Source organism: Sinohyriopsis cumingii, chromosome 4 (assembly GCF_028554795.1).
Source record: "Sinohyriopsis cumingii isolate HCF-2022 chromosome 4, ASM2855479v2, whole genome shotgun sequence".
NCBI classification, from domain to species: Eukaryota; Metazoa; Mollusca; class Bivalvia; order Unionida; family Unionidae; genus Sinohyriopsis; species Sinohyriopsis cumingii.
In genome coordinates, this window is record NC_142964.1 from 52,058,106 (window position 1) to 52,074,183 (window position 16,078).

General features: G+C 32.7%; 1 protein-coding gene across 1 annotated transcript in view; it reads right to left on the reverse strand.

Moving 5' to 3' along the window:
• Positions 1–849: 849 nt before the first annotated feature.
• The window catches only part of LOC149801160 (intermembrane lipid transfer protein VPS13A-like), a 354,720-nt gene continuing 339,491 nt past the window's right edge, over positions 850–16,078 (reverse strand). Inside the window, exons 83-84 of the mRNA XM_089956772.1 lie at positions 13,718–13,844; positions 850–11,681 (exon numbers count right to left, since the gene is read on the reverse strand). Of these exons, the coding sequence (XP_089812898.1) occupies positions 11,553–11,681; positions 13,718–13,844 (256 nt within the window). The 3' untranslated portion in view covers positions 850–11,552. The remainder of the gene's footprint in view (positions 11,682–13,717; positions 13,845–16,078) is intronic.

Below are 16,078 nucleotides of genomic sequence, written 5' to 3' on the forward strand. Positions count from 1 at the left end.
AGTAAAATGACTTATTGTTAATCAGGTCATATACATGCAATAATTTGCTTCATTATTTATTTTTTCTATTAACAATATATAAATTGAAAAAAACTTTTGTCAATTAAAATTGACGTCATTAAAATCTGCTGTAAATTGGTCATAAATTTCAAAGTATGCTACTACCCTTAATTGAGATTTGACTATACTTGTATGGACTCTGATGTAAATTGGTCATCAGTTTATGAGTATACTTGTATGGACTCTGCTGTAAATTGGTCAGCAATTTATGAGTATACTTGTATGGACTCTGCTGTAAATTGGTCATAAATTTATGAGCATGCTTGTATGGACTCTGCTATAAATTGGTTATCAATTTATGAGTATACCTGTATGGACTCTGATGTAAATTGGTCATCAATTTATGAGTATACTTGCATGGACTCTTCCACGTTATCAATAACCTTGGCATCATGTTGTGGTCAGATAGTTCTAGAGTTCAGAACATTTTTGGGGGGAAGTAGAGAGATCATCATTGCAAGTCATGGACAAAAATGCACTATGCATCTTTTTCACAAATTTCTGCCTGTGATTAAGTTTGCTGTTTGACTGTGCCAATCAAAGTTCCTTTTTCAAACAGTTTTTTATTATTAATTAATGAAAAATGCATATATGTTCATATGTAGTGGCTTGTTTCCTTGTTTTGCTGATGATATATTTTTGTTTATACATATTCAGGCAGCCACAGGTGAAAATGGAGTATACTAGATTTTTGCCCATGGCTTGTGATAATGAGGGAACATGAACACTTATTTTTATAACTACACATGAACCTCTGTCACATATAGGGATAAAGCACAACTTTATCTATTCTTGGTATTAATATTTTTATTCTTTCCAGATGATAATTAGCAACAGAAATATAATTTAAAGTACAAATAAAAAAGAATAAGTAACAATTATAAACGAAATAACTACCACATACAAGATAAATGAGCAAATTGATAGTACACATACATTTATACTGCACACGAAGCATGGAATAAGTACCCGAAGTTAATCTCTAAAATATAAATAAAATAAATATCACAGTCACACAGATATATCTCATATGCCATATACTGGGTTATATCGCCATTTAAAACTATACAAAGTTAGCAAAATTTTAAATACAAAAAGATATAGTGGTGTTTAGCTATCATTATTTTTTTGATGGGGATTTTCTGCAAATAAGCTAAACAACTTAGGACCCCACCAGACACATACACAAGAATTGATTACCTTTTTAATACGAGCTGTCAAAAGAAGAAATATTCCCCCAGTCTCCTGATGATTAAAAGACTTCTACTGAAAGTAATCTATGGTCCAGCACTCTCTATTCTTATACTACTTTTGAACCACCATTCTCAATTTTTATACTGCTTTTGGCCCAGCACTTTCAATTGTAATGTTAGTTACACTTTATTTCCATGCTGGTCAAAAGTAACAAAAATTCTAAGGATCAACAGACACATTTATGAAACTTGTATGAGTTCCCCTGTATTCATACAGTGGGGGAAAAGATTAACACCTCATAATAAAAACCAGAAATGTGTAGTGAACATGAACATTCTACCAGTTTCTGAAAAATGGTCCTAAATACAAAATTAAATGAGAGGCAAACAGATGAACAAATTTACCACTGTGCTCCATCACTTTATGACTAGCAGTGGTTTGATACCAATTAAATACAATAATTACTCTAGCAATAGGGTTAATTAAATACAATAATTACTCTAGCAATTGTATCAATTAACTAAATTACTTCTAGCAGGTGTAAATACTATAATTACTCTAGCAATATGGTTAATTAAATACAATAATTACTCTAGCAACTGTGTCAATTAATTACTTCTAGCAGGTGTCAATACAACAATTACTCAAGTAAGTGTCAATTAAATAATTCTATCAAGGGTCCATGAAATACAATAATTACTCTAGCAATTGTATCAATTAACTAAATTACTTCTAGCAGGTGTCAATACAATAATTACTCAAGTGTCAATTAAATAATTCTAGCAAGGGTCCATGAAATACAATAATTACTCTAGCAATAGTGTCAATTAAATACAATAACTACTTCTAGCAGGTATCAATACAATAATTTCTCTAGTCAGTGAATTAAATACAATAATTACTTCTAGCAAGTGTCAATACAATAATTTCTCCAGTATGTGTGAATTAAATACAATAATTACTTCTAGCAAGAGTCAATTAAATTACAATAACTACTTCTTGCAAGTGTCCTTAAATACAATAATTACTCTGACAATTGTGTTAATTAAATACAATAATTACTCTAGTGTATCACAATACTAAAAAACTGAAACTATCAATATAGCATTATAATAGAATAAAATAAACTACATCACATAAACTATCGTCTTTATATCTCAATGAATGAAACAAATATGGCTGCTTAAAACATTAAAAAGAACCCTTCTCCTTGTAAGTACACTATATACTCATTTTAAATTCAGGGAAAACAGGTCTATCTTGATACTGCAACCCTCTAGAAATTTGATGTAATACCATATGTTTTGATCTTTCTGGGAATTTCTTTTTACCTAAGAAAGGTGTCTGTTTGCATTTAAGCATTTGTAAGCTTACTCCATAACAAAGTAGCTTTATTATTCATCCATCTACCGTAAAAGTGCAAAAAACATATTGTTTAAAAATAAACCTGTTTCTATAAATGCCCCACCACAACCCCCTTAAATATAAGCAAGTCTTTGTAACCTTTGACTTAGATCAAAGATATATCAATAAAGGAATTTAATCAAGACTGCACAATTTACATCCTTTAACAGTCAAAACTGACATAAGATATTCGTGTACAGATTCAGAACATAATAAAATCTTATATGTGTGTTGCCACTGATACCTTTTCAGTTCTTCTAAATAAACATGTATATTTAATCTGGAAATAATAATAATAATAGTAATAATAATAATATTGTATTGAGTGAACAACAACAACAAATGAGAAAAAAAGAAACACTACCTAGAAGTACATCAAGATACTTTAGCCGGTGTCTTAATAGATAGTTTCACCCCTCCTCAGTTATTTTCACACATATTTATTTGGCATAATATATAAATAAATCTGTTTGTAACTCATTTAGTCTATCTGGCAGAATATGGAAATAAACCTGTTTTTAAAATATTTTAGACTAAATGATCATTGTCTAGTGAATATTTGAATTCAATAAAGAAAAACTTTAGGTTTTTTGTTTTTGGATTTTAGCCAGATCTAGGGCAGATCATGCAGTGCTAAAACTGATGCTTGTTTTACAGACATGGATTCAATTGTACATTTTTCAATTTATTTACGTATGCAATAAGTGTTGTGATACATAGAGGGCAATATTCATCTCTACTGGCCAATAATATCAAATATACTGACTAAATAGTGTGTTTGCTTAATGTCATGTACTTTTACACTATCCATCATCTACTTCTACTGTTGAGGGTATGCATGAAGGGCCAGGGTTCAAGTTAATTATTCGTCTCATAAATTACTGTCTACCCAAATTAAAGAAACCTAGATCTGACATCACATAATGAGCTGACAGTGCTCGGTCTACACAATGAACAACACATGCTGCTTGGTCTTGTGATGATTAATGCACTGGCAGATCGGGCTCCAACATCTCAGTCTTCCTCAAACTGAGATTTTTGAATATCCTTATTTATGTTAGGATGGTAAAAACAATTTTATTTTATATAGAATATTCAACACACATCATTAATTCAAATATGGTCATAAAATCTTTAATTTTCCTCCAACAACTTTTATCTCCTCTCTGATGGAAGAAAAGAGACGGAGGATAAAATCTCAATTTAAGGTACATTTTTCACAATTATGTCAGTTGTATTGAATTTCTCAAAAGACTTCTTCAAATTCAGATTTTGCGTTAACTTACGACATTTCTGACATTGGGATTTTGATGAGATGGCTATAATACAAGGAATGAAAAAACTCTTCACTTTCAACCTTCGACATCTGGGAGTCCTTATATTCTTAAAAAAATTAACTGCTGAAATGAGGAAATCATCGATTTTTTCTCTGAGATGATTTAAGAAAATTGATTTAAGAAAATGCATGACTGTATGATTTATCCTTAGCATGCTTAATGCCTACTTAATGTTCAGTGAAGAACTCATTATTTAAAACCAAGCAACAATCTCAGTGTGAGGAAAAAAACATGTTTGAAACCAGATATCCCTTGTTCTCAGTTGAATTTGGATTAAACATGAAATCTGAGTTTAGCTGAATTTGACTTCACTGAAACAAACTGAACTGCATTAAATACTGAAATAAACTGAACTGAATTAAACAAGTGAATTAAGAACTCAGACTTTGTTCATCTGCACTACTGAATAACTGGCATGTTAACCCCTTACTGTTAACCATTTCACTATTTGGTTAATTTCAAACCCATCCTTATCTGCACAGGAAAGTCTTTATTAATAAAAAAAAGTTGTCAAAATTTTATTAACTGCATTAGATAAATAAAAATAACGATAAAATGAAAATCTCACCAAAATCAAATTATTACTTTTAGAGTTATCCAGGTTCAGATTTACTATATAATTGCGACATTTTAATCTAATTTTTGGAACTCTGCTAGGTTTTGTACCCTCATTTTCACCTGTATTATGTAATATTGTCTAATATACCAGGTAACAGCTGGTTGCCTGACTTACTGGCCATAGGTAAAGAGAGACAGGTGCTATGAAGGGTTGACATTGTGGAAGCAATAATACTTGCATTATAGCAGATGCTATATGGGTTGTATGCAGAAATGGATCATACGGTTGCAACTAAAATTAACATTTGTGGTCAACTGAATTTATATTTTTAACAATAAATAAATCCCAAAATGAATCAAGTGAATAAAACAATGCTCAAACAGTAGTAAAATGAATCTTGTCCAGTGTACTTCTCATGAGAGGCCCCTCTCAAGGCAGGCCATTCCTCAGAAACACCTGTTTTAACATTCTGAATCCTCTCAGGAAAGGCCACTCATTTAAAAAGGTCACCTTTCCAGTGCTGATTAGGGCATCATTATAAAACAGATTTTCAGTGCTGATTAGGTATCCTTATAAGAGATGGATCTCTGCATTGCCTTATCCAAAACTTGATACAAAATAGTTTTAACACAACCAGACAAGAAAACACACCCACATTCAAGTACTGAATTACTTGCTTGTAAGTCAAATTTAACTGCAAACTATACAGACCCTGATTTGCCATTGCATAAGGTGCTGGCAGCATTTTGTTATGAGTGATCACAAGAGTAAACAAAATTTACCCTAATCTGCTGGCGCATTATGCGAAGGCAGATCAGAGACTATGTTGTTTGCAGTTGGACTCAACTAATAAGCAGGCATATATGGTACACTAACTCATCAAATAATAACATAATGAACTGAAACAGGAATAAAAAATATATTAACAATGAGGCAAAATAAACATGTAACCCTGATATCCAGAACTTCAGTTTGGTTTAAGGGCACACTGATTTTGAGTGGTTTAACACATCATAAGTGAAATAATTATAAATTATATAATAAAAGATCCTTGATACCTGATACATGTAAAATAATTCTACAGAAACTGACAGAATGAGATTATTTTTCACTTGTAGAAAGCATGCTTTTATTGCATTGACATGATATATAATATACAAAAGCCAAACCATTCCTAATATTTACAGAATGTACCTAAGTAAAGCAGTTGCGAACATTTCAGATATTGTATATATCAATCATCATCAATGAAGCAAAGTAGGGCACAGCAACCTTGTCAAGGTTCTAAGACACGCTCTGTATTTCACCTTTAATTAATGCCACTCCTCTTTTGATCCCAACATCTCTTGAAAACAAAAATCTTGTTACATAAACTTTCTGTCCAACCCTGTTTCAGGTATTGTCTAAATGCTGACATTTTGACATAACCTTTCAAGGTGAATCTATTCCATAATGAAACACTGATAAGTGTATAAGTCAATGTATTGAGTGAAACCACTTGGTAGTTTTGACTTACTAACACTTGATGTGTTTTTATTCTTTCCCTTCTTTATGAGAAGAATTCATCTACTGCTTGTAAACAACAGTAAAGTATGGTGTATTGATTGTATTCACAGCAAAGCATGGTGCATTGATTGTATTCACAGAAGAGCATGGCACATTGATTGTATTCACAGCAAAAATTGACTATCGAGCAGTGGATCCTAAGTGACTAACTCTGGGTAGTGAATGTGATTAAGTAGTAAGTAATTGGTATTAATATGAATATAGTATATAATTAAAAATATATAATTAAATTTCCCCTATAACAAGTGGAGTATCAGTGAAATAAATGTGGAAGTTGAGAGAAAAGTCTTTTGGACTTATATTCTTCAGCAATATTTTGGATGTACTAGATTGCCAATAGGCATATTTGGTTGCTTCTTTCATACTCACAATATAAAGTACATCTGGTTAAACACAAGATGACAGTTTGTTAAGAGGACATTTTACTGAAAACTAATAAGACAAGACAATATGTTAAAATAATTTAGTTCACAAGTTTTTCTTTTTGAACATTCTAACACATGCACGTTGACTTATTACATTACTGGCATGACAAACACATGCTACAAATACGATTTTTAGCTTTTCTATTCCTGTATAATGTGTGTAATTCCAAGAAAAAAATTAAGAATTTAGGTCAGAAGAAAAAATGTGCAAATTATATAGGAGAATACAGTTGGTAACATAATTGTCTTTCAGGGCTACTACATTTAACTTCAGTTTTATTGTCACCTCTTTATTGAGGCGGACATAACTAAGCTGGGTCACACATGGAGTCAGCTCAAGGGGATGGCACAGGACAGAAGTCTCTGGTGATCTTTTGTGGGCAGCCTATACTCCAGGCAAGGATGATGGGCAAAACTGACTGACTGACCGACAATAATAAAAAAGCCAAACAAGCATCATTTTCCTGGCTTCTTAACTTGCCTAATAATGTTTATGACACTCCATTCCTACCTGATAAAATGAAATAACCTGTAAGAAATGTACAATATTGCACTCATTTTTACACTGATGTTTATGACACTCCATTCCTACCTGATAAAATGAAATAACCTGTAAGAAATGTACAATAGTGCACTCATTTTTACACTAATAATTCTAATTTTAAAAGTTCATACAATACAAGACACAGAGAATTGATTCATTTAAGTTTGTGCACTGTATTCAGTGATTTTTGGCTGAAACCGTCTTAAAATATTTTTTTTAATCCTTCAAAAGTTTACTGCAGATACAGCATATTTGTGTAAAGTTGCAGACCAGGACTATATTTACCTGTAGTGAAATTTTAATACAGAACCCTGTCGCTACTTTTCTACTTTCTGTGGAGACTGTGGAACCAAATCGAAGTACTCAAAATACTGACACTTTTGAATATTCCTAGTAGCTAGTAGGTATCACACAGAGACTGGAGTACAAAAGCTGTTTCAGCAAAAGAATATTAACAGAATTATATTAGCATGATCTCAGGAGCAATGCAAATTCAAGTAAAATTAAAAGTCTATGATCTAGAACAAGTCACAGATTTGAAAAATCAATTAATAACCATGATGTACATAAATTTAAATTTGCAGTGCACCTCTACTTCAAGGAGATTAACAAAAAACGAATATTAACATATTCTGTACCCAAAGACTAAGAGGTATTTACATAGATAGTGGTGAAGAGAATATTTAGATAACAGGGATAAAAATAATATGAGCAATAAATGGTGAAATGATAACAATATAATAGATACATTGAAGACAGACAGCAGGATAATAAATAATGAAATGATACTAAGAAATACTATGTCATATGGTACAGGAAAGATAAAATCTACATATGCATGTATGTACCAGTTATCACTGGGAATAATCATACAAATCTTGCATCAACTCTTAAACAGTAATTATCAAATCAGTGATGTTCTCAAAACTGTCATTTACAAGATGACTTACATGTGTAGATTCCATAGCAAATTAAATCCTATCATTTATACCTAGAAACTGGATTCAAAGATTTCATAGTTTGACAAGATTTTTACAAATTTGGAGTCCAACTAACTTCAAGTCCTCATAACAAGGAATATGCATGCATGCAATTTACCTATCTTATCTAAAAATTATTTTCCACACATACTCATGATATGTCAAGAAATTGGGTCACATATAAGTAAACAGTACCAGTGCTCATGCATCTCTTATTTTAAGACACATACACACACTTAAAGTAAGTTCTCTTATCTTCTGAATATACATTTAATATAAAGTAATATTTGTAAATGAGGAGAAATGACTACACCGACTGCAGTAGCAAAATCATTAAATAGTACATTTATATAAATTTGCAATATGACATTTTTATTCACAAGTTGAAAATTAAATGTTTTGTGCTAATTGACATAAACAATTTCTGCCAAAGCAAGTCAAATCTGTCTTCCCACATCAATGGATTTTATAGTGAATTTTCTCACATTTCTATTTGAACATGAGAAACAAAAAGCTGTACAACATAAGCATATTTGACATTACACATGTCTTGCAAAATCTTGTTTCTTTCAAATCAACAGTTCAAGCATTAACAGCAGGAAAAGAATTGAATACAATCTTTTCAATATAAAAAGCAGTGGTCAAAACTTGTTCATTAACATGACAAAATCAAATAATATTATATAGTGCAATCATTTGATAGTGCATATCCACAAGGCCTTACCAAAGTGGAAACATAATAGTGCAATCATTTGATAGTGCATATCCACAAGGCCTTACCAAAGTGGAAACATAATAGAAACTGAGAAATGTATACTAAATACTGAAAGTCAAGTGAATTACAAACAAAGAATGAGAAAGAATAAACAGCATACTGAGTGCTGCATAAGACAAATGCAACATTAACAACCAATGTGCCAGTCCATGGGGGTCTGTACACAATGTGCCAGTCAATGGGGGTCTGTACACAATGTGCCAATCAATGGGGGTCTGTACACAATGTGCCAGTCAGTGGGGGTTTGTACACAATGTGCCAGTCAACGGGGGTCTATACATAATGTGACAATGTATCTGGGTCTAAGCTACTCACAGATGATACATAATGTGACAATGTATCTGGGTCTAAGCTACTCACAGATGATACATAATGTGACGATGTATCTGGGTCTAAGCTATTCACAGATGATACATAATGTGACGACGTATCTGGGTCTAAGTTATTCACAGATGTGTTTGCATTATACTGAAACAAGATGAAATACTGAATATGCTTCTTGATTTCATTGGAATTAAATACAACAGCTGTAGCTGTCAAAAAATCAGTACAATTTAACATGATTCAATAAAAGTGTTTGCCCCAGCAAAAACATAGTTAAATAAAGGTAATAATGTAAGGAATAAAATACAATACTAATAATCCTTGAATAAAAATAGACTGTGCAATAAAATATGATTCTCATTACAAGTGCAGGAATTTCCAAAATGTAGATGCTATAGACATTAAATGTGCTAAAAAGGATCCAGTTTCTGTTGACATTTTTGTATAGAGTAAATCAGGAATGAATCCAGATGCTATTGGGACAAGGATAACCTTGTGTAACTTAGGTTACGATTTTCCACTACTTTCATGATTATTACTGAACAAACCAAGGTGAAGGAATATTCTATAAAATGGGGTAAAAAGAAATGTATCTAATTTGAAAGTAGATCAAAATGAAAAACCTAATTTCAATATGTGTAAAAAACAAAATCAGATCGTATTCAATTTCAGGACTATATTCTCCATACATCAACATAACCAGTGGAACAAAATGAAATGTGTCAACTATGATATTACAGTTAAAAAAATTTAATGGAAGCAGTTTGAATCTGAAAAGGGTGCTTATTAAGGTAAACTTTGACATAAAAGACCACTGTTTTGAGAAAACACCTGTCACTTAAGATATTTAAGAACCAGCTCAATGTAACTACAATTTTAAAGATACTTTAATGCTAACATTGAAAATCTCTGTTTCCAATAAATGTTCCATGTCCAATGACAAATTTACAGTCAAAGAAATAATTGATAAAAATTAAACCACACAAAACATTATACAAACACTTCAAAATAAACGTAAAAAACAATAGCCCAAATGAAAGAATTACCTTTGTGACTATCATCTTGTACCTGTGATCTTCTAATCTCCCACCTTTAGGATGTACAAGTCATTTCACTTTATGTCAAAGGAAAACTGCTGATCTTACTAAATTACTACTGCATCTATGTTAATGATGTTCAAAGGTTTTGTTATTTTCAGGTTCTTAGAAAACTTATACAAGATAAACAGAATAAGCAGTTGATTGGACCAATTTCTTGAAACTGCATCCAATCAGAAAATGGAACAGTGGATACTGTTTTGGCTATCTGCCAAATATCAATGCAGAATGCAGTGGATTGATAACCCTTGCCTAGCAAAGATGAACCACAACCACATCAAATACACTTAATAGTAATATTTATCACAAAAAATCATATCCTCAAACAAAAATCTTAAAGAGATAAAACATCTTTTTGACTGTGTGTAACATTTAATAATTTATTAAATTACAAAAGTAACTGACTTGTGTTAAAGAATAATCTTATGGATACAAAGTGCATTCCCTAATGTAGTAAGTCACTTTATACCACCGCTGTTCTTTCTGTTGCCGAAGATTAAAGTTTTGGACCATTTTACATTAGTGGTCCACTGCTTATGGGGACTCTTTTAAAACTACCACATCATCCCACAACAAAATGGGTATTTTACCATTTTATCTCCATTACCACAGACAATCTCTCTTACAAAACCATTTCATCGTCATCATAAAATTAGAGGTTCAAAAGATGAGGGATACTATTGTGACTGAATGACAACAAAAATCTTAGTTTTCTTGCTTATACAAACATACCCGTTGATGTTAACATTGCATAAATAACCAACTGAAAAAAAAATTAAAACATGATACCAGTTTTATAATATAGGACTAGAATAAAGATAAATTAACTGAGCACAAAACCAGCACTATGAGGTATGTATATAACAGTTTCCAGTAATTTACAGCACCAGTATTGAGTCTCATCAAAAGATGAGATTTCCATCATTGCACTTTCAAACTTACCAACTAGAATAAACTGTATTTACTGACACCCTTGGTATTTCAAGTTGTCTCCTTCAAATTATTTTTCTGCAATGAAACATTTACTGCTTTAACTGTCCTATAATTTATCATCACTGACCCTTGTTTCATGTGCTATTAAGAAACTATCATTTTGATAAGGAAAAAGCTCAAATGAAAAATGAATTAAAATAAAGAACTTCACGCAGTTAACATTACTCCAGATATTTTAACGTTCACTTGACTTCCTCAATGCAGTTACTTTTGAATCGGTACTCATATACTATTTTAATCTGTGTCCAAATAATCCTGTGTAATCTACTAATCATCTCAGTATTAGTTTTCCTTTTAACAGTAAAACTGCTGTCTGAACTGAAGAAGATTTTCAATTTTGGACTGGATCCACTGCAAGACCTCTACATCCGAACTGGATATCTCTCGTTCCCCACCAGCAAACAGATTCACATTGTTCTCTTCCTACAAATGAAAGAAAACATAGATTACCTTTCCTTCACATTAAGAATAAGTACATTATACACTCCACCCCACCTCATTTAATGTGAGTAACATGAACAAAACATTTTGTCTCCCCACCCCCCTTAATAGTCCTTACTATGAGGACCTGCTCTGGATAGTACTAGAGTAAAGATCAATGAGTCCTAACTGTGAGGACCTGCTCTGGATAGTACTAGAGTAATGATCGATGAGTCCTTACTGTGAGGACCTGCTCTGGATAGTACTAGAGTAATGATCAATGAATCCTTACTGTGAGGACCTGCTCTGGATAGTACTAGAGTAATGATCAGTGAGTCCTTACTGGGAGGACCTGCTCTGGATAGTACTAGAGTAATGATCAATGAATCCTTACTGTGAGGACCTGCTCTGGATAGTGCTAGAGTAAAGATCAATGAGTCCTTACTGTGAGGACCTGCTCTGGATAGTACTAGAGTAATGATCAATGAATCCTTACTGTGAGGACCTGCTCTGGATAGTACTAGAGTAATGATCAATGAATCCTTACTGTGAGGACCTGCTCTGGATAGTACTAGAGTAATGATCAGTGAGTCCTTACTGGGAGGACCTGCTCTGGACAGTACTAGAGTAATGATCAGTGAGTCCTTACTGGGAGGACCTGCTCTGGACAGTACTAGAGTAATGATCAGTGAGTCTCTGTGCTCTGACAGTAGCCTTCAATATTTACACAACGTTGAGAAAGTTTATACCTTATTGAAAGGCAAGTCTTTTCTGAATTCTGTTAAAAGAAGATTGTGTAGAAAACCAGCTTTTCATTATTTGCATGATAGCAATCTTGATCTTTAAGCTTTTCATTTTTTGCATGATAGCAATCTTGATCTTTTAGCTTTCATTATTTGCATGATAACAATCTTGATCTTTAAGCTTTCATTATTTGCATGATAGCAATCTTGATTTTTAAGCTTTCATTATTTGCACGATAGCAATCTTGATCTTTAAGCTTTCATTATTTGCATGATAGCAATCTTGATATTTAAGCTTTCTGAGCAAACACATGTAGCTCATTCACTTCCCACATCTGCAAGACCTCATCAAAGTTTGAATACTTTATGTGGTATTTAATTGAAGCTATTTTCCAGAAATTATTTCTCATATTTGTGTCACAGTGATTTTGTACATGAAATTTTTTACCCCCAAATCAATGGGTTTCTTTCTTATCCCATGTGCAAACCATGCACAAAGTCTGGCCAATGTATGTGGTCTAAGACCAAGTTTCCAGTGTGGAAACCATGATGTTCTTGTACGACTTGTGACCTTAACCTTTGTCCTTTTGACCCCAAAATCTATAAATTTCCTTCTTATTCCAAGTGCTTGTCATTCAAGAAAGGAATTTATGCTAGAGCAAGTTATTGCTTAGAAAAAATTATTTTTCTTGAAGTCATTAGTACAATGACATTGAACCTTTTGACACAAAAATCAACAGGTGTCTTTCTTAGCCCAAGTGTAAGCCATCCACAAAGTCTGGTCAAAGTGTGTGGTCTGAAACTGAATTTAACATGTGGAAAACATTTTTCATCATTGAGTCAGTGACCTTGATTTGTTTAACTCTAAAATAAATGTTTTCTCTTTATCCCAATTGCAAGCTAATTCACAAAGTCTGATTATGGTATTTGGTATAGAATTAAAATTATTGTATGGAAACTACTCATCTATGACCAAGACTTTCAACCTCTTGACACCAAAATTAATGAAAAAAATAGTTATGATACCTGCATATATTCCAGAATGACTCTGTCATAAGAGTACACAAAGAAACAAAAAAATGCATCATACTTGACTATTTAAAAATATGGTATACTGGTACTCAACATTTAAGAACTAAAACTTAAATGAACGATGCTATGTAGCATTTATAGGATAAAACTGAAAATATTTAATGAGATCCATGACAATACCCACAATAATCAAGAGCAGTGGTAATGGGGGGAGGGATTCTTTACAGTGACAGACATTGTATTATTTATTACCCAGCCACTGACCTGCCTGAGATGAAGTATCATTTTATTGGCAGAAATTTCAGGAACTCCCATCAGATCCTCTACCTTGACGACCCACTCCACCTCCCAACCTCCCCAGCATCGACGCTTCTGTAGCAAAACCAGATTTCTGAAATAGGCAGACACACTGGGCTTAGGTAAAGAGACACAACATTTTTATTTTCAATCAAGCTTGTTACACTCAAAACTCTTATCTGTACAAATTGAGCTTGTTACACTCAAAACTATTATCTGTACAAATCACACTTTCAACACTCAAAACTCTTATCTGTACAAATCAACCTTTTCCCACTCAAAACTATTATCTGTACAAATCAAGCTTTTTACACTCAAAACTCTCATCTGTACAAATCAAGCTTTTCCCACTCAAATCTCTTATCTGTACAAATCAAGCTTTTCACACTCAAAACTATTATCTGTACAAATCAAGCTTTTAACACTCAAAACTCTTATCTGTACAAACCAAGCTTTTAACACTCAAAACTCTTATCTGTACAAATCAAGCTTTTAACACTCAAAACTCTTATCTGTACAAATCAAGCTTTTTACACTCAAAACTCTTATCTGTACAAATCACACTTTCAACACTCAAATCTCTTATCTGTACAAATCAAGCTGTTCCCACTCAAATCTCTTATCTGTACAAATCAAGCTTTTTACACTCAAAACTTTATCTGTACAAATCAAGCTTTTCCCACTCAAAACTCTTATCTGTACAAATCAAGCTTTTCCCACTCAAAACTCTTATCTGTACAAATCAAGCTTTTTACACTCAAAACTCTTATCTGTACAAATCTGCTGAGTGAGTTTTTCATAAAACTCTGTATAAGTTTTGATGAGCAAATTTACCGGCCCATCCAACATCAATAAGGAGGAAAAGATTTCCCTAACGGCTTTTCATTAATATGAAGCAATTTATTTCATAGTCACTGCTGACATAGATACTACTGTTGTTTGTAAACTGTGCACTTACCAACATTTAAACTACAATAGATATTTTCAGAGGTATCACAATATGTAACTACAAGTAATGCTGCATCTGAACAAGGTATTTACTCATGAACATAAATTCCCGTCACCAACAGGAGCTATACGGAGTAGTCAACAATAGATACAGACTGGTACAGAGGACTGATCTCATGGCAATTGGAATCAAGTGCCCTGCATAGATATGTGCCATGCCAGCTGTTCATGACAGGATTTAAACCTGATACCTACTGGCTGTGAGTCAAAGCTAACACCTGAGTCACTACTTGAAGGAAGAAAATATTTCCATAATACTACTCATTAAGGTACACAGTACTGGCATATGTCATTAAGATACACAGTACTGGCATACTATTCATTAGGATAAACATTACTGGCATACTACTTATTAAGATACACAGTACTGGCATATTACTCATTAAGGTACACTGTACTGGCATATTACTCATTAAGGTATACAGTACTGGCATATTACTCATTAAGATACACATCACTAGCATAGTACTCATTAAGGTATACAGTACTGGCATATTACTCATTAAGATACACAGTACAAGGGTACTACTCATTAAAATAGTATTTGCATACTACTCACTAAGGTACACAATACTGGCATACTACTTATTAAGATACACAGTACTGGCATATTACTCATTAAGGTACACTGTACTGGCATACTAGTCATTAGGATACACAGTACTGGCATACTACTCATTATGATACACAGTACTGGCATATTACTCATTAAGGTATACAGTACTGGCATATTACTCATTAAGATACACATCACTAGCATAGTACTCATTAAGGTATACAGTACTGGCATATTACTCATTAAGATACACAGTACAAGGGTACTACTCATTAAAATAGTATTTGCATACTACTCACTAAGGTACACAATACTGGCATACTACTCATTAAGATACACAGTACTGGCATATTACTCATTAATATACACAATACTGGCATATTACTCATTAAGATACACATCACTAGCATAATACTCATTACAGTACACAGTACTGGCATACTATTCATTAGAATACACAGTACTGGCATATTACTCATTAAGATACACATCACTAGCATAGTACTCATTAAAGTACACAGTACTGGCATACTATTCATTAGGATACACAGTACTAGGGTACTACTCATTAAAATAGAATGCGCATACTACGCATTAAGGTACACAGTACTTGCATACTACTCAGTAAGATACACAATACTGGCATATTACTCATTAAGGTACACAGTACTGACATACTATTCATTAAGATACACAGTACTGGCATACTGCTCATTAAGATACACATCAGTAGCATATTACTCATTAAGATACACAATACTGAC